The sequence below is a fragment of the Microcaecilia unicolor genome, chromosome 1 (genome assembly GCF_901765095.1).
Source record: "Microcaecilia unicolor chromosome 1, aMicUni1.1, whole genome shotgun sequence".
Lineage (NCBI taxonomy): Eukaryota > Metazoa > Chordata > Amphibia > Gymnophiona > Siphonopidae > Microcaecilia > Microcaecilia unicolor.
In genome coordinates, this window is record NC_044031.1 from 637,855,728 (window position 1) to 637,875,008 (window position 19,281).

General features: G+C 45.4%; 1 protein-coding gene across 1 annotated transcript in view; it reads left to right on the forward strand.

The window, feature by feature from the left end:
• LOC115481962 (membrane-spanning 4-domains subfamily A member 4A-like) overlaps positions 1 to 19,281 on the forward strand; it is an 86,462-nt gene that overhangs the window by 55,442 nt on the left and 11,739 nt on the right. The window contains exons 4-6 of the mRNA XM_030221468.1: positions 3,586 to 3,642; positions 4,490 to 4,642; positions 5,891 to 6,010. Coding sequence (XP_030077328.1) covers positions 3,586 to 3,642; positions 4,490 to 4,642; positions 5,891 to 6,010 — 330 coding nt within the window. The remainder of the gene's footprint in view (positions 1 to 3,585; positions 3,643 to 4,489; positions 4,643 to 5,890; positions 6,011 to 19,281) is intronic.

Here is a 19,281-nt window from a genome sequence, read left to right on the forward strand (position 1 = left end):
GGAGGGGCTAGGGTTTGAATGAATCACTGGAAGTGGAGGGAATGGAGGGCAGGGGAGAGATGAGAATTGCTGGACATGGAGGGGTGCGGAGAAAGGAGAATCGCTGGACATGGATTTGAGGGGAAGGCAGGGAAGATAGAATTGCTGGACCTGGATAGGAGGGGAGGGCAGAGGAGAGAGGAGACGTGCTGGACAAGGATGAGAGGAGAGGGCAGGGAAGAAAGAATTGCTGGACATGGATGGGAGGGGAGGGCAGGGGAGAGAGATTATCTGGACATGGATGGCAGGGGAGGGCAGGGGAGAGAATCGCTGGACATGGATGGGAGGGTAGGGGCAGGGGAGAGATGAAACATGCTGGACATGGATGGGAGGGGAGGGCAGGGGAGAGAGGAGAATCACTGGACATGGATGGGAGAGGAGGGCAGGGGAGAGAGGAGAATCGCTGGACATGGATGGGAGGAGAGGACAGGGGGCAGAGGAGAATCGCTGCACATGGATGAGAGGGGAGGGCAAGGGAGAGAGGAGACATAATGGACATGGATGGGAGGGGAGGTCAGTGAAGAAAGATTCACTGGACATGGATGGCAGGGGAGAACGGGATAGAGGAGAATCGTTGGACATGGGAGGGGAGGGCAGGGGAGAGAGGAGACATGCTGGATATGGATGGAGGAAAGGGAAGACAGGAAGGAGATGCACATGGATGGGAGGGGAGGGCAGTGGAGAGAGGAGAAATACTGGAAATGGATGGAGAGGAGAGCTGGAGATAGAGGAGCATTGCTGGACATGGATGGATGGAGGAGTTGGCGGGGAGAGAGGAGAAATGCTGGACTTGGATGGAGGAGAGGGGAGAGAGAATTATTGCTTTATATGGATACAGGGGAGGGAAGAGAGAGGAGAAATGCTGGACATTGATGGAGGTGAGGAGAGAGGAGAAGTGCTAGACATGGATGGAGGGGAGGAAAGAAAAAAGAAGATGCACATGGATGAAGATGAGGGAAAGGGAAGAGAGGAGAAATACTGCACATGGATGGAGAAAATAGGCAAAAGCTGGATCCACGTTATACCTCCTCCAGTCAATTCCACGGAGGAGGACCCAGCTTTTACTTATGGATGTAGGGCAAGAAATGAAGAAGAAAGGAGGAAAGTAAAGAAATATATGGAAAGGAAGCCCTGGAAACGGAGTTAAAAGAACAGATAGAGAGCAGCAGAATCAGAGACTGGGACCAATATGGATAGAAAAACAAAGTCACAAGAAAACAAAGGTAGAAAAAAATCATTTTATTTTCCTTTTAGTGTTTGGAATATGTCCTATTTGAGAATTTACATCTGCTGTCTTATTTTGCACTGGGTATACTGGAGCTGTAACAGCTTACAGAAATTATTTATAATGAAAAAATATCACGTTATTTTTTTCTCCTATACTAGTATAATATTTTCAATGATGTCTGTTTATATGCGTCATGGCTGGTATAAGGGGTGTGACTAATGTGGGTGTGGTTATAATAGGGGTGGAGTCATATGTGGTGACCCCACCCATAATAAGTACCGGCACTTTTTTTTCTACAAAAAAAGCACTGGGTATTACCTTGCAGAGTGGACAGGTAACCTAATGCTTAGTACAGCAGCCTGATAACGTGGGGAACTAGGTTCAATTCCTGCTGCAGCTCCTTGTGACTCTGGGCAAGTCACTTAATCCTCCATTGCCCCAGGTACAAAATAAGTATCTGTATATAATGTGAGAACTGCTTTGATTATAACCAGTGAAAGGCAGTATTTCCTAGTGGTTAGTGCAGTGGACTTTGATCCTGGCAAACTGGGTTTGATTCCCACTGCAGCTCCTTGTGGCTCTGGGCAAGTCACTTAATCCTCCATTGCCCCATGTAAACCACTTTGAATGTAGTTGCAAAAAAACACAGAAAGGCGGTATATCAAGCCCCATTCCCTTTTCCCTAATCTTGAAACAGGACTTGTCTCAGCTTATGAGAAATCTGGCACTAGTTCCTATATTTTATTTATGAAAAAATGAGCTCGTTCATCAGCAATGGGTGAAACAAAAAAGAGTGAATCACCATGGTTTTTGAAGGGACTAATTGGGATAGTACTGAAAATAATTTTTCGGCCATTTAGTTGCTTTGTTAATTTGAGAGGTATATTAGAATTTCTTAGCCTTCTTTATTTTTCGTTGGTAAAAACAGTAAGTGCAATTATAGCTGTGTAGGGAATCTGGTGTTCTAAACCTACTATAATATTGCTCCGCCTTTCTAGTCTTGGACTTGAGAAGAAATAACCCCTTTTAAAACCATGATTTTGGTCTGATTGGGGACTGTCGTTGTGGGGGAGAATTAGATTGTGGTAAAACTAAGATTCCTTTGAGAATTGAGTCCCACAGATCAGCTTGCTCAGATTCTGAGTGGCCATCAAAGTCGAGGCGCAGGGGAATAAGGTACATGGAGGAAGTTGAGTAACAGGGTCAAGGGATACGACCAAGGAGTTGGAAGGAAAAAGTCTTTAGGAATCTTTTGAGATGAAAGAACAAGATCTCATGTGTGTTGGGAAAGGTACAAGTTGTCAAAGTCTTAGGTCAGAAAGTAAGAAAATATTGATCCTATGCATGGGAAAGTCGTCAAGTATTGGGAGATTAGTAAAATGAGTAATAGCTGTCATCAGAGATTGAAAGAGAGAGAGAGTTCCAGGTGGCAGTGTCAAAAGTAGGAGGAATGTAACAGTGGAGCAAGTGAAGAGACAGCAGGGGAGAAAGCCGAAGAAGAAGCAAGTCAGAATAGGTAGGTAGTTCTGTGATGGGTTTAAGTGGAGCAAGAGAGTTAGAAATTGAAAAGGAGGCTCTGCAGCATGAAAAAGAAGTGCAACTAGGGGGAAGACAGTGAGTAAGGAATATCTCATCTGGTTTCAGCCAGGTCACTGTAAGTGCCAGGAGAAGACAGCCTGTGTCAATAAGAACGTCACGTGGCAATAAAATCAAGTTATTTTGGAGCCTTTTTTTTTTTTTTCAAATGACTTTCTTCTGTTCAAGACTTTTAACAAAATTCTTTTGTAAATAAGAGTACAGGGCCTTTTACTAAAGTGAACTAATCAGCAATTGCATGAATTACCTGTTAACTGTGCTGCATGACACTGCATTCTAACTCACGTAGTCATGAGCATTGCAGTTAACCTGCCAAGTCAATATTCAGCACTGGCTGGTTAAGTTTTTATAGTGCCCAAAGATGAGTCTGCTATTTAGGTGGCTCTGTTCGGCCACCAATCTCAGCCGGCCAAGCACTGAATGTTCGCAGCTAGCCGTGTTACAGCCAATTAGCCTCCATGCGTTAAATGCTAATATTCAGCAGAGATAACCAGCTATCTCATGCTGAATATTAGCGTAGAGCCAGCTCAGTGCTATTTAACCGGCCAGGAGCTGTTCCTGGTCACTTAAATAGCACTATCAGCCAGACAATTTATAAAAGCACATATATACCTATATGATACCAAATGACATATTGAATTTACTGGTGCATCACATGAGAAATTAGTCTTGCAAACCTTTTCAATATTTATAATTGCATTTATTTTTTTGTTCTTTCTCAGTTCATCATTTCAGGATCCCTGTCTGTCGCAGCTCAGAATCATGCAAATATATGTTTGGTAAGCGACTATAAACCAGGAATCGGTAACCTATGGCATGAGTGCCACAAGGTGGCATTTCAAAAGGTCTTGTGTGGCACGCATGGTGGTTGTCAGAGTAGCAGTGCAGTCAGTAGCATTCTTCCAGCTACAGATGCAGGACCCTCGTGTATTTTTAGCTCATGAACTGAGCATACGCGGGAGGGCCAGCGTCAGCAGCTAGAAGCGTCGCCAATTGACCCAGTGCTCAGACAGCACAAGGAGCTCAGGCAGATAAAATTTTCAATAGGCGGGGCTTAGGCATCCCTGCAAGCCAAGGTATAAATTTTAATATGGCAGTGGTGGGGGGGGGGGGGGGCAGTGGCGGGGAGCATGAAGAAATACATGGTGGCATGCGATTGTTCACTGTCATTCAGTCTGGAATGAGTGGCACACACAGTACAATTGGTTGCCAACCCCTGCTATAAACCCATCATTTCTGCAGACTGCACTTTCTATTTGGAACAAGCTGCAGGTGAGCTTGGAAGTAGGAGAACAGAATTATTAGTTCTTCTGGGTGGCAGGATAATGCTAGTAAAGATTTTTGTAAAGAACAGGGAAGGGATTTGGAATTAGCTCTCACCTGTTCAGTAGTTACTCAAGGAGAGCAATGGAGTGTGAAGTAGCTTGTCTAAGATCACAAGGTACAGCAACACGATTGATCTGTGGCATTTCTGCTTTTTAACTCCTGCTATAACCACTAGGGTATGCGGGTAGAGGGTGGTGGTGATGTTGATGAATATGGTCATAAAACATGAAGGTTAAAGAAGTTGATAGAAAATAAGAAACAGATGAAAAGGGATAACTTGTTTTTCTTCTACTTTTCCAGGTAAAGGGAAGCTTGGGGATGAATATTGTCAGCTCCCTTGCTGCTTTTGTTGGAATAATTATTATTTGTATTGATCTTGGCTTTGTCATCTATATAAACATTCCATGTCAGAGGGATGATGTTTTATGTTACCGCAGGGTGTATGCGTTTCTGGTAAGTTTTCTTTTCTTACATGGTCAGGAGCAGACTATGAGACTCACCGTCTTAAACCTCCCTGTGCTGAAAAAATTTGTTAAAGAGAAAATGAAATGTAGTTTCCCCTCTGCAGTGACTCTTTGACGTTGAGCTCATGTTTTCTTGACGTATGGTTTCATACCAAAAACTGTGATTTGCTATGAAGTAGTGGCATCCCATAATGTGATGACATAATAAATCTCACTCACTCAATCAATAGAAAAAAAAAATAAAATGAGTCAGATCAAGTACAAACACATGCCCCCGATATTTAGCCGGTGGTGGTCAGCGGTTTTTTTTAAAAATACTAAATTAGCCCCTATGTCCGGACACTAACACTGAATATTGAGGGCTACATGTGGGCAGGCTTGGCAGCGGAGCATATGCGGGCCCAGCTGACATTCAGTCAGGGCCCACGACCTCTCGCGGCTGCTCGTAGTACTACATAAAGCACCATGAAAGGTTACAGCAGCCATTTTGTAAAAGTGCAATAAGGGGCAGGAGCAATGGGTCTCTATTCTGCCCTCAATGACCACCACTAAACTACCAAGGATCAACCTGAACTACTGAAGGGTTGGGGTGGGGGGCATTTAGGGGGAGTAGAAGAGGCAGATGGGGCTGTGGAGAGGGAGAGAGACAGATGCATCAAGGCCTGGAGGGGGGAGGGGCTCGAATTAAAAAAAAAGAAGTTTAGGTTAGTCCCCCCGGCCCCGATATTCAGCTAGGGCTTGCATAAGCTTTTGAGCTCTCCTAAATTCACCCGCTTAAGCTTATACGGGTCGTGGACGAATACCGCTGGCACCCACATCAGCAATGGCTCCTCCACAACACTGCCCCCTGACCCACCCCTGACTGGCCTACTTTTTTGGGGAGCCGGTCAGAGTTGATGTTCAGCAGCACTGCCTGGTTCAGTGTCGCCAAATATCAGCGGTTGGGTGGTGGCAGGTAATTTAAGCGGGCCAGAGCCTCTCTCTAGCCCGCTTAAATTGCTCTTAATATCAACCCCATGAAGTTTACATCCTCTTTTCCAGTGCTTTTATCCTAGTCAACTTAGTCAACAGTGACGACTTCTAAAAATGTGCTTACAAATGTACAGAATAGCCTTACTGGCTTTTATATATCTGGCCAGGCTCACATATGAAAAGCACTTTGTAAATGCAGTTCATATAAGGCAAGAAAATGCACGGAAATTAAACAAATACACTTGCCTTTTTGCTGTGTCCTTAGGCGGTGATCCCAGGCATTGAAGGTATTCTGCTGGTTCTGCTGCTCCTGGAACTCTGCATCTCAATATCCACCTCTGCGTTTGGATGTAAGGCCGTTTGCTGCAACTCCATGTCCAATATGGTAATTACAGCAACTAATTACTTCTGATTCAATCAGCACTATAACAGATTGCAGACCTGTTTCTTCACTCGTACACTCTCTGCTGATTTGATTTCTTTTATTTTTCTAATCCTTCTGTGTACAGAGCAAAGGTGTTTTATTGTAATCCCGTAGCATCACTTCATTTTGTCAGATAGGGCCTGCTTCCTGTGGTCTCTTTCAATAGTCTCATGTTATACTCATATTTGATAGCTTTTTGGGAGCAGCTTTTTCTTCCTCTTACTCTTGATCTTTCTTCAGATGTTAGCAGCAGGTTTCTCTGGATACTGCTTTCCCCTTCGCTGGGGTCTCACTTTAGTTGTTCCTGCTGTATTTGTATGTTGAGTGTCTCAGAGTGCTGCTCTCCCTTTCTCATAGGCAGGCCCATATTTTTTCTATCCTGAGGCAATCCACACTAAGAGAACCCCACATAGCATGAGTGAAAACAACCTACAGACCAGGACTGTCCATTCCCATAGCCACTGAAACCTCTGAGTGGCCTGAGAACTTTCATGCTTCTTCTAGTCCAGATGGCAGAAGTTGCTCTCCCCCACCACCCCCAATGTGACCTTGACAGAAACTTGCTACTGCCACAACCTACTGCCACAAGAAAAAGAAAAAACAAGGAAGAGGGAACAAAAAGAGGAGAAGGTACCCAAAGAGAAAAGACACTCACAAATCACTAAACCCAAAACACATACTAGGAAATGTAGTTGGAAAGCAATGACCACAAATGCTCACAGTCTAAGCAATAAAATTCATGACCTTCAAGCCCTGATGTTGGAGACTGACTTGGACATAGTTGCAGTCACAGAGACATGGCTCAATGGTTCCCATGAATGGGATGTAAACATACCAGGCTATAATCTTTTTAGGAAGGATAGAGAGGGACGTAAAGGTGGTGGAGTAGCTCTGTATGTGAGAAATGATATTGCAGCGACTGAAATGACAGGGAAGTGGGGAAAGGAAGAAGCGATATGGATCACCTTAAAAAGAGAGGATAGAACCTTGGTCCACGTGGGTGTTGTCTACAGACCCCCGACACAATTGGAGGAACTGGATAAAGATCTGATCGCTGATATTCAAAAGTTGGGGAAGAAAAGAGAGGTGCTGTTGTTGGGAGATTTTAATCTGCCAGATGTAGATTGGAAGGTTCCTTCTGCGAAATCGGAAAGAAGTAGAGAGATTGTGGATGCTTTCCAAAGTGCTCTGCTCAGACAAATGGTGACGGAACCCACAAGGGAGGGAGCGACGCTGGATCTGGTGCTCACGAATGGGGATAGTGTGTCAAATGTCCGAGTGGCTGCGCACCTGGGAAGCAGTGACCATCAAACAGTTTGTTTTGATATAACGGCTCATGTGGTTAGCGGCCACTCTAAACTCAAAGTCCTGAACTTCAAGTGAACTGACTTTAACAAAATGGGGGAATACCTGAGGAAGGAGCTGATGGGCTGCGAGAACGCACAACACGTGGAAGGACAGTGGTCCAAGCTGAAAGAAGTAATAAACAGGGCCACAGACCTTTATGTAAGGAGAGTAAATAAAAGCAAGAGAAAAAGGAAACCGATATGGTTTTCAAAGCAAGTGGCTGAGAAAATAAAGGCTAAAGAGTTAGCGTTCCAGAAATACAAAAAATCTCAAGTAGAGGAACACGGGGAGGAATACCGGATGAAACTGAAAGAAGCCAGAGAGAGGTACGTCTGGCGAAGGCGCAAGCGGAAGAACAAGTGGCTAGAAATGTACGGAGGGGAGACAAAAACTTCTTCAGGTATATTAGTGAAAGAAGAATGACTAAAAAGGGGATTGTGAGACTAAAAGATACAGCAAAACGCTATGTAGAAAATGATGAAGAAAAAGCCAATTTGCTAAATAGATACTTTTGTTCTGTTTTTACTGAAGAAAATCCTGGGGAAGGACCGAGAGGGACTGACAAAAGTACACCTGAGAATGAGGTGGATAGAGCACCGTTCACGGAAGAGAGTGTGTATGAACAACTTGGAAAGCTAAAGCCATGGGGCCGGACGGGATCCACCCCAGAATACTGAGGGAGCTCACAGAGGTTCTGGCGGGTCCTCTTAAAGATTTGTTTAATAAATCCTTGGAGACGGGAGAGGTTCCGAGGGATTGGAGAACGACGGAGGTGGTCCCTCTTCACAAAAGTGGGGATAGGGAAGAAGCTGGAAACTACAGGCTGGTAAGCCTCACTTCGGTTATTGGAAAAGTAATGGAAGCCATGCTGAAGGAAAGGATAGTGAATTTCCTGGAAGCCAATAAGTTGCAAGATCCGAGACAACATGGTTTCACCAAAGGGAAATCGTGCCAAACGAATCTCATTGAATTCTTTGACTGGGTGACAGGAGAATTAAATCAAGGACGTGCTATGGACGTCATCTACTTAGATTTCAGCAAGGCTTTTGACACGGTTCCCCACAGGAGGCTCTTGAATAAACTAGAAGGGCTGAAGATAGGACCCGAAGTGGTGAACTGGATTAGGAACTGGTTGACGGGCAGACGCCAGAGGGTGGTGGTAAATGGAGTTCGCTCGGAGGAGGGAAAGGTGAGTAGTGGAGTGCCTCAGGGATCGGTGCTGGGGCCCATTCTGTTCAATATATTTGTGAGTGACATTGCCGAAGGGTTAGAAGGTAAAGTTTGCCTTTTTGCGGATGACACCAAGATTTGCAACAGAGTGGACACCCCGGAGGGAGTGGAAAACATGAAAAAAGATCTGAAGAAGCTGGAAGAATGGTCTAACGTTTGGCAATTAAAATTCAATGCGAAGAAATGCAAAGTGATGCACTTAGGGAGTAGAAATCCAAGGGAGGCGTATGTGTTAGGTGGGGAGACCCTGATAGACACGGACGGGGAGAGGGATCTTGGGGTGATAGTATCTGAGGACCTGAAGGCGATGAAACAGTGCGACAAGGCGGTGGCCGTAGCGAGAAGGTTGCTAGGCTGTATAGAGAGAGGTGTGACCAGCAGAAGAAAGGAGGTTTTAATGCCCCTGTATAAGACGTTGGTGAGGCCCCACCTGGAGTATTGTGTTCAGTTTTGGAGGCCGTACCTTGCGAAGGATGTTTAAAAAATGGAAGCGGTGCAAAGAAAAGCTACGAGGATGGTATGGGAGTTGCGTTCCAAGATGTATGAAGAGAGACTTGCTGACCTGAACATGTATACTCTACTCTGGAGGAAAGGAGGAACAGGGGTGATATGATACAGACATTCAAATATTTGAAAGGTATTAATCCGCAAACAAATCTTTTCCGGAGATGGGAAGGCAGTAGAACGAGAGGACATGAAATGAGATTGAAGGGGGGCAGACTCAGGAAAGATGTCAGGAAGTATTTCTTCACGGAGAGGGTGGTGAACGCTTGGAATGCCCTCCCGCGGGAGGTGGTGGAGATGAAAACGGTAACGGAATTCAAACATGCGTGGGATAGGCATAAAGGAATCCTGTGCAGAAAGAATGGATCCACAGAAGCTTAGCTGAAATTGGGTGGCGGGGTGAAGAGGGGTTGGTGGTTGAGAGACTAGGATAGGGGAGGGCAGACTTATACGGGGTCTGTGCCGGAGCCGGTGATGGGAGGCGGGACTGGTGGTTGGGAGGTGGGAAATACTGCTGGACAGACTTATACGGTCTGTGCCCTGAAAAAGACAGGTACAAATCAAGGTAAGGTATACACATATGAGTTTATCGTGGGCAGACTAGATGGACCGTGCTGGTCTTTTTCTCCCGTCATCTACTATGTTACTATGTAACCTCTGAAAAACTAGACACTGCCAGGACAATCCAGAATCTCTTCCAGCCCAGGAGAGAAGAGCTGTCCCTTAGCTGCTTCATCTCCATGAAAAGGGACAGTGAAAGCATGTGTCTCATTTGTCAGCTGGTGTATGAGAATTAGACCTTGCTTCACCCCAGGGGCACAGTGAGACCTGATATTTTGGGGGTGCCCAGAGTTAACATGGGTGGGCACTAGGCATATAGGTGTGAGTAGTGCTTGGTATACTCCTAAATAATGCCTTAGAGTGCACTTGATAACGGATTTCTAAGTAAAAGGTCTGTCCTGCATCAACATAAACAACATGCACACTTATGGAAACCTTGGAAGCACTGATATTTTTTTAATGAAGTTGCATTATCCCATAACTTAAACTTTACCATTATAGTAGACTTGAGTCTGGTCAGCCTCTCGACACACATCAGAGTATCCTGGAAAATAATTACTGCAGTGTCACATATCCTTGAACTTTACTTTATAAAGTCTTCTTGTCCCTTCTTCTAGTTCTACTGCTTCCTCTCCTTTCTGAAGCTGACATGAACCAGTTCAAGTCCCTGGAGTTCCTGACAGTGTTCCTTCCACCCCTTTCTCCTTATGAAGGGGCAGACAAATAAAGGATTGTCTGCCAAATTGCTTTGTGAAGTAACACTAAATCCTGCAAAGATGCTTCTCAGAGCCTATGTAGCAAGCTTAACAGCACCAATTTAAAAAGGCAGCAGTGAATATACAGAACCGCAATATGCTTCCTATTGGAAAAGCCAGACAGATCAGACTCCTATGGATTCACGCACAAATTACATGTCAGCAGAATCTCTCACCTTGGTCACTCACAGAACACAGACCAATCCTCACCAATTACAGAATAAAGGACCGAAATTAGAAAAGGAAACACTGAAATCACATTTTCTGTAAGCAGTACAGCACAGGAGAAATAAAAATAAAAGGGATTATCTATTGTAGGGAGCAAAACACTTAAAAACGTCCAATGAATGCAGCATATAATGAGAAAACATTATAGACGTTTTTGCACGTTCCAAAATATCGACAATGAATAATGGAAACGTCTAATGTGCCATAGGAGACGTCTTGCGGTTTCCAAATGCTGTAGAAAGTCCATCACGTAAAATGTCCCAGCGCCTCTTAAAACATACATAGTCACGCTAGAAATGCCATCTCCATGTGCCAAACGTCCATATAAGGCTCTACATGTGTAAGAGCGTTCATTCAGAGAGCAAAATGGCACTGAGGAGAGAGCTAAATTATAAAGTGCCCGAAACACAGCTGCTCATTCAGCCGTTCCTAAGGCACAAACGGTGCCTCTTTATGTGGAATCATCACCTGCTCCCTAGGAATGTCTCCATAAGGGCCTGGACCATTATAAGAGACACCATGGCAAGGTAAGTGTACAGCAATGGCAGCCCCCCTCCCCCCACCAACACTGGACATGGGCACTGAGGTCCCCTCCTGTTGCAGCACATGTAGGAGCTCTCTGACCAATCCAAACACTTACTGAAGTCTCTCATTCAAGAGTAATCAGGAATATGTGCATATCCACATCCATAAATATATTCAGTGTCCTAGACAGGAACACCAGGTGTCACTCACTGGCCATTCCCACATCCCTGCAATACTGCACATGCTGCTCAGAAAGGGCACTCTCTGTCCCCATGTCCACCTCAACTAACAGATCACCTGTGCCTATGTAATGTTCCCCCCCCCCCCTTCAGTGCTATCTGTCTCTCCCAATGTGAGGGCCATTGGCCATTGCACAACCTGGCTTCCAAAGGAATTATGTCTATGAAGGCAAGAAGGGCCATCCCCTGAACCCTGGTGTACAAACTTGTATCTTGCAGGCTCCTTGGGATTAGTAAGGAGCTTGAATCCCTGAGGCGCCGGTACTGGCACGTCCGGTGGAAAAACCCGGACATGATCTGATGTGTGCAACAGCGCATCGTGACCCGATGTAAGTATCACAAACAGAGCACCCCTATTTATTTGTTTATGTATTTATTTACTTATGACATTTTTCCTGTACAATTTCAAGTTCAATGTGGCTAACAACCTAAAAAGAAGTCATAACAAAATATGAAGCTACATACATAAAGCCACACATATCAATTAGGAAAGAATCATAAATATATAAAGTATGCAATAATAAAGCATAATGGGCAGAATGCTGTAACACCTCTGTCCCAGATCAAGACCTGAGGTTGCAGCTACCCTCCCTAGAGTGTGGCTGCAAACCCTATATGTGTTGTACTGAACTCACCACCTAAGAGATGACATGGAAAGGAATGGGTGAAGGAGGAACCCCTTGCTCACATGCCATCAGCCACTAAAACTGACATTGCAACCGCTACTGCAGGGGACACCAAAACATTACCACCTAATTTCACCTTTTCTGTCATTACCCCTTTACAAATCCATTTTCCCTGTTATAGGGGATCAGGGTGGCTCACATCTGTATTCCCCCTTTCTGGGGAGGATAATATTTCATGATACTCCTGCCAGATGTCCTGGTATTTGCATGTAGTGGATGTGATAGTATGAATTTTAAGTCATTGAATGAAATAGTTCTCCCAAAAACCAAACACATCACCACAAATGGCCATACTGGGAATCCAACCCATAACCCTTGGATACAGGTACCATAGTCACAACCCAAATCCAAACATGCTGCTGAGGAATAACTGAGCACTGCTAACACATCCTGTGTGCTCCTTTCCAGACCAGTCTCCAGGGTCCCCTGCCACGTCATCTCATGGATCTTACACCCCAGGCATATACCCCAGGGATGACCACTGACCACACCTCTCCCCAGCCCTGGCTCATACAGCCAGCTCCTGCACTATGCAAGCCATGTAAAATGTGCTGGTCTCAAGGGCAAACCTTTTATACATTGCAGCAGCAGCAGGCCTCAGAGGAGCAAAAGGCCGCAGAAGAGCCACGGGCCCCAGAGGAGCAGCAAACTGTTATGGACCCAGGGGAATGGGAGGTACCAGAAAATCCGGAGGGCCCTTGGGAAGACAACAAAGATCAACAAATATGAACTTCTATACAACTATCCAGAACTGCCTTACATTATTTGCTTGTTAACTACTAGTATGTTTCATCATTATCATGTTACCCAAGATCCTTCTGTAATGCTAAATGTATACTTTCTTATACGTTTCCACTATTCATGATGTATTGTAAGCCACATTAAGCCTGCAAAGAGGTGGGAAAATGTGGGATACAAATGCAATAAATAAATAAATGCCTTCTCTTGAGGGGGAAGAAGAGGAGGGGGAGAGACACTTCCAGCACCCCCCACTACCACCACCTCCACCAGACAACACTGCAGCCCTACTGCACCTCTTGCAGCACATGGTTACAACACAAACCCAGTTGCTGCAGGAGGTGGCTGGACTGCGGCAGGTTGTGGACCAGTAGATGGGGGCACAGAGGCAGCTCCTGCTACTGGTGGTAGAGCTGGTGCAGAGGGGCATCCAGGACAGGAACAATCCCCAATGAGGCGAATAAACATTGGGCCCACTCCCTTTGTAAATAGTTTATTTTTGTTTACCAAATATGAATTTTTCCTATTTTTGTCTCTACTTTCTGCACTACATCAAATGCTGGGGTTGATGTGACAGACACTATTGGTGGCCACCTGCCATGTGGGCCCACAAGTCTAGCTACATACTGGAGACTGTAATCTGGGTTGCATGACAGGTCTACTGTGAAACAGAATCTTAGGTACATAAGTGTCATAAGTGTGGCCTGGCCATGCAGAAGGCCACGTGTTCCTTACAACCTGCATCAGCAGAACTGCTCCATTACCCCCTTACCTTACAGCCCTACACACTGTAGACACTAAGCACAGAGCTGCCTAAACAATAGATATGCTGTCTCGCGCTAGCAATCTGCCAGGTACAAACCTGCAGATACGCATAGGCAGTGACTAGACTATTGTTTGCTCTCTGTTCAGTAGGCTACTTTACCCAGAAGAGGTTCCTCATAGGAATAAATAGCCTCAATCTGGGAGCAACAGGGCACAGGCTAGGGGATGGAGCCACCTGCAGGGGATTTAGAACAGGAACTGTAATTAGATGCCCTCCCCCTCACCATGACTTATGGACTTGAGCCTGTGAGAGGCACCCACCTGTGGCCAGATAAAAAATGGTTTGCAGGGTTGGATAGAAAAATTTTACATTTCCCTAACTATGGAGGATTATAGGAGTGTGTTCAGTTCTCTGGAAAAAATATTCAGTACATATATGCTCCCCCCTAACCCTGAGAATGGGTGGGCACTTAAGAAAAGGAGACTGGGGTTCACCACATAAATAGGGATGGAGCCTACTGGGGAGACACATAAGGTGCAAAGTGGGAGCACAGCCACCAGATGTGGATACCCATGAACCTGGTGAAAATAGAGGTGAGATCTGAATCCTGAGAAAAGGCACAGAATGGGGAGCCCTTGACCATGAGAGAAGAGGGTGCACACATCCATTCCCAGGGCCCTCCCCCCTCCCCCTCCCCCCCAGGCAGCCACAACTAAGTGTGTCCAATTGAGAACAAGACATCTCAACATAGGGTAGAAACAATTAACAATATCATAGTCCACTGTATCAGAGTTCACTGCTGTCCCTTGCAATCCTGCTAACCAGCTTCAGTGCTCTATCCTGTCCTGCAAGATGCAAAAGGTGTTTGGTTAGCACCTACATTGTGCAGAGTATGTGTCAGATCAGCTGCCTAGCAGAAGTGGAAGAGGTGACTGAGAGGTTTGTGCTTACCTGCAAAAGATGTGAAAAAGGCGGAGCCCATCTGGCTGAAAGATTCCTAGGTGCAGGTGGCTGATCCTGGAGGGGAGAGAATGGAGAGTAACGTGGGGGGCATAATCGAACGCAAACGCCTATCTCCATGAGCGTCTATGTCCGAAAATGGGCAAGTGAAGAGGCGGGACAGACCGTATTTTCGAAAAAATGGACGTTTTTGAGCTGGGCATTTGGTTTTTTAGCGATAATGGAAACTAAAAATGCCCAGCTCAAAAACGTCCTAATCCGAGCCATTTGGTTGTGGGAGGGGCCAGGATTCGTAGTACACTGGCCCCCATGATATGCCAGGACACCAACTGGGCACCCTAGAGGTCAGTGCGGTGGACTTCAGAAAAAGCTCCCACATGCATAGCTCCCTTACTTTGGGTGCTGAGCCCCCCAGCCCCCTCCCCCAAAACCCACTACCTACAAATGTACACTACCATAGCTCTTAGGGGTGAAGGGGGCACCTACATGTGGGTACAGTGGGTTTTGGAGGCCTCTCATTTACCAGCACAAGTGTTGCAGGTGGGGGGAGGATGGGCCTGGGTCCACCTGGCTGAAGTGCACTACGGTACCCACTAAAAGTGCTCCAGGGACCTGCATACACGCAGGCCTCTAGGACTTGTTGCTGCTGTATAACATTGGCACACCAGTTGACACCTGAAGACTAATCTCTCCGAAAACGTCCTTTATTGGAATAAGCACGCTTACTCACAGTTAACTGCAGATCACAGGTTGTGCCCCACTGGCAAAGAGTCTCCCTGGTACTGAGATTAGCAGTAGGTCCCTCTTTCAGCCACATTCAAGGTAAGAACTAAGTTCTCTAACATGGTAACACATGAAAGGGATCTAAAACTGGCTTACAAAAATGGCCACTACCTCGTGGACTACCGGAAACAAAACAGGGCACACTCTGACCCAGTAGGCAGGGGAAAAGCACCATGGGAGAAGGGCCTACCAACTACCAACATCATGAGACTGTAACACAAGCTAGTGAAATCACGGAGCCCAATACCCTACACCCACCACAATGCAATGCTGATGTGACCCTGCAGTGCACCCGAGAGCCACATCTGACCCAGGGAAAGGCTGTGACAGGATCAAACACATTCTGCTATCATGGAGGTGGGTACGGAATTTGAGGGTGGCATAGAGGCTGGAAAAAAGTTTTTAAAGTGGGTTTTTTTTTGGTGGGAGGGGGTTAGTGACCACTGGGGGAGTCTGGGGAGGTCATCCCCAATTCCCTCCAGTTGTCATCTGGGCAGTTGGGGCACTTTTTTGGGACTTGTTCGTGAAAAAAAGGGTCCAAAAAAGTGACCCAAAATCGCGGTAAAAAAGCCTTTTTTTCGATTATCTCTCCTCGGCTGATACCCACGCCCCATGCCTCTGACACGCCCCCGTCAACTTTACCCGTTTCCACGACGGATTGCAGTTGGAAACTCCCAAAATCGGCTTTCGATTATATCGATTTGGGCGGCCATGGGGAAACGGACGCCCATCTCCCGATTTGGGTCGCAATATAGGCGTTTTTCTCTTTCGATTATAAGCAGGATTGTAACATAGTAGATGACGGCAGAGAAAGACCCGCATGGTCCATCCAGTCTGCCCAACAAGATAAACTCATATGTGCTACTTTATGTGTATACCTGATCTTGATTTGTATCTGTCATTTTCAGGGCACAAACCGTAGAAGTCTGCCCATCACTAGCCCCGCCTCCCAACCACTAGCCTCGCCTCCCACCACCAGCTCTGCCACCCAATCTCCGCTAAGCTTCTGAGGATCCATTCCTTCTGAACATGATTCCTTTATGTTTATCCCACGCATTTTTTAATTCCTTTACCGTTTTCATCTCCACCACCTCCCGCGGGAAGGCATTCCAAGTATCCACCACTCTCTCTGTGAAAAAATTCTTCCTGACATTTTTCTTGAGTCTGTCCCCCTTCAATCTCATTTCATGTCCTCTAGTTCTACTGCCTTCCCATCTACAGAAAAGGTTCGTTTGTGGATTAATACCTTTCAAATATTTGAACGCCTGTATCATATCACTCCTGTTTCTCCTTTCCTTCAGGGTATACATGTTCAGGTCAGCAAGTCTCTCCTCATACGTCTTGTAACGCAAATCCCATACCATTCTTGTAGCTTTTCTTTGCACCGCTTCAATTCTTTTTACATCCTTAGCAAGATACGGCCTCCAAAACTGAACACAATACTCCAGGTGGGGCTTCACCAATGACTTATATAGGGGCATCAACACTTCCTTTTTTCTGCTGGTCACACCTCTCTCTATGCAGCCTCTAATCGTCTCATTTTGCCTTCACCTAACAGGCTCATTATCAAACAACCTGGCAATCTGCCTTCTTGTTTATTGCCCCAAAACTTTGGAATGACCTGCCATCTAAGGTTCATTCTGAGTTGTCTTTTGTTAAATTTAAGCCTTTATTAAAAACCCATTTTTTTCATTGTGCATTTGGTGGTCCATTAGCGGTACATAAGTTGTGAACTGACGATGCTCCTGTAACCTGTGAAATATAATGTTATGATTGTAGAGTCAGGTTTGGAAAATGCAGAGTATATGATAAGCCAACACCCAGTCTGAAACATTTTCAAAGCAAGGGTAGACCACACCAAACCAATTCTCCCTCAGTATAGTGCAAGGATCCCCAAACTTGTACACATGTGGAGCATAGTCAAAAGAAAGTGTGTCCAGGTTTGGCCCCTAATCTTGGCAGTGTCCGGATCGCTAGCTCAATTTAAGACGTTTAGAAATGTCACCCATAATCTAAAGATAAACATCCAAATTGTCAGCCCAACAGGAGACATTTAGAAAGCACACCCATAATAGAAATTAAAACGCCCAGATCTTCAGCACAGCTGTAGACGTTTATAATTTTCACCCATATTTAAAATTAAGACGTTCATTTGTAAAACGTCTAGTTGAACCTCCCTTAGACATCCTTTGGGCAATATTTAAATGTCCTTCTCTATATTTTCAAATGTTTATTTATTTATTTTGCCGTACTTGTATCCCACATTTTCCCACCCATTTGCAGGCTCAATGTGGCTTACAATATGTCATAATATCAATTAACATTAGCAGAGTAAGAAATTCAGTATATTGTTACAATACAGATACGAAGAATAATAATTAAGTTAAGGTAAGTAAATAAGTAACACATAACATAAATGTGAGGTGAGGGTAGGTAAATAAATAAATAACACATAGCATATGAGTGAGATCAGGATGAGATATAATGATCAATAATGATATTGTGATTGAGGTAATCAAATTAAAAGGAAATCAGTTTTGGTTGATTCAGGTTTAGTTTATGAGTCAAGTCATTGTGATGGGTTTTTATTGTAAGTCTTTTTGAACAAGTTCGTCTTCAGTAGCTTCCGGAAGGTTGTCAAATCATGTGTTGTTTTTATAGTATTTGGTAATTTATTCCATATCTGCGTGCAGAGGTAGGAGAAGCTAGAAGCATGTATCGACTTATATTTAAGTCCTCTACAATTGGGGTAGTGGAGGTTTAAGAAAGTGCGTGATGAACTTTTTGTATTTCTTGCTGGTAAGTCTATTAGGTCCGACATATATGATGGGGCCTCTCCATGAATGATCTTATGAACCAAGGTACAGATCTCGAATGCAATTCGTTCTTTTAATGGGAGCCAAATGTTCTGACACAACCTGGAGAATGGCACCTAAGCAGGAACCTACCCGCAAGGACAATTTCACAGAGGCTGAGATTAAACTTCTTTTGCAGGAAATAGCCAGATGCCACACTAATCTGCCACCAGGGGCCAGAGGCTGGCTGCTTCTACTAAGGGGAGAGAATGGGAGGCTGTGAGAGACCGCCTCAATGCAGTCTTCCACTGCAACCGTGAAGTTGAAGAATGCAAGCAGAAGTGGCGGCAGCTGAAATGCGAAGTCAGACGCAAGGCTGGTGCCAACCTGCCAGAGGACAACACTGCCAACTTACCCCCTCCCCAGAGCAGATAGATCACGGGCTCCTGCCCCAGGAGGGGATCCATGGTATTGGGTCTCAGGACAGCTCAGCACAGCCTGAGGGCTCAGGTAGGTTTTGGTCTAGGAAGCTGTGGTGTCTGTTGTGCTGCACTCTCTTGTCCACAGATGGGAACAGTGTGGTGTTCCTAAGTGGTGTAGGTAGGGAAAGGGGTGAGAAGGCACACCACACATAATACAAATAACTTTTCATCAGAGACCATGGCCCATACAGTGAGTAGCCAGGTGGGGGGGGGGGGGGTTTCCATCTATGTGGGTGTAGGTTACTGCTGTTTGACACATTTGGGTGCCTTCCCCCCATCCCATCTTTTACCATCACCAAACAATGCATATCTGCTTTCCACACCTCAGTGCTCTAGCCACTGTGTCCTCTGCACCCCTTCCACAGTCTTATGTCTACCCACCTGCCTGTGTGGCTCTCTTCCACATCGGTCACTGAACTACACAGTGCTCCTTGTCTCCAGCAGTGTTGCATGTAAAACATCTGTGGGTTGCTTGCTAATGCCATTCCTCGCCATCTGTTTGCTGGATGTTATATGAATGCTGCAAAACAGTGGCAGGTTGGTTATTGTTACAAGCACATTTCCTCCCCTTTTGTTGTGCAGGTGATGACACATACTCAGGGGCCAAATCTGTCCCTAGTGGGCACCAACCCC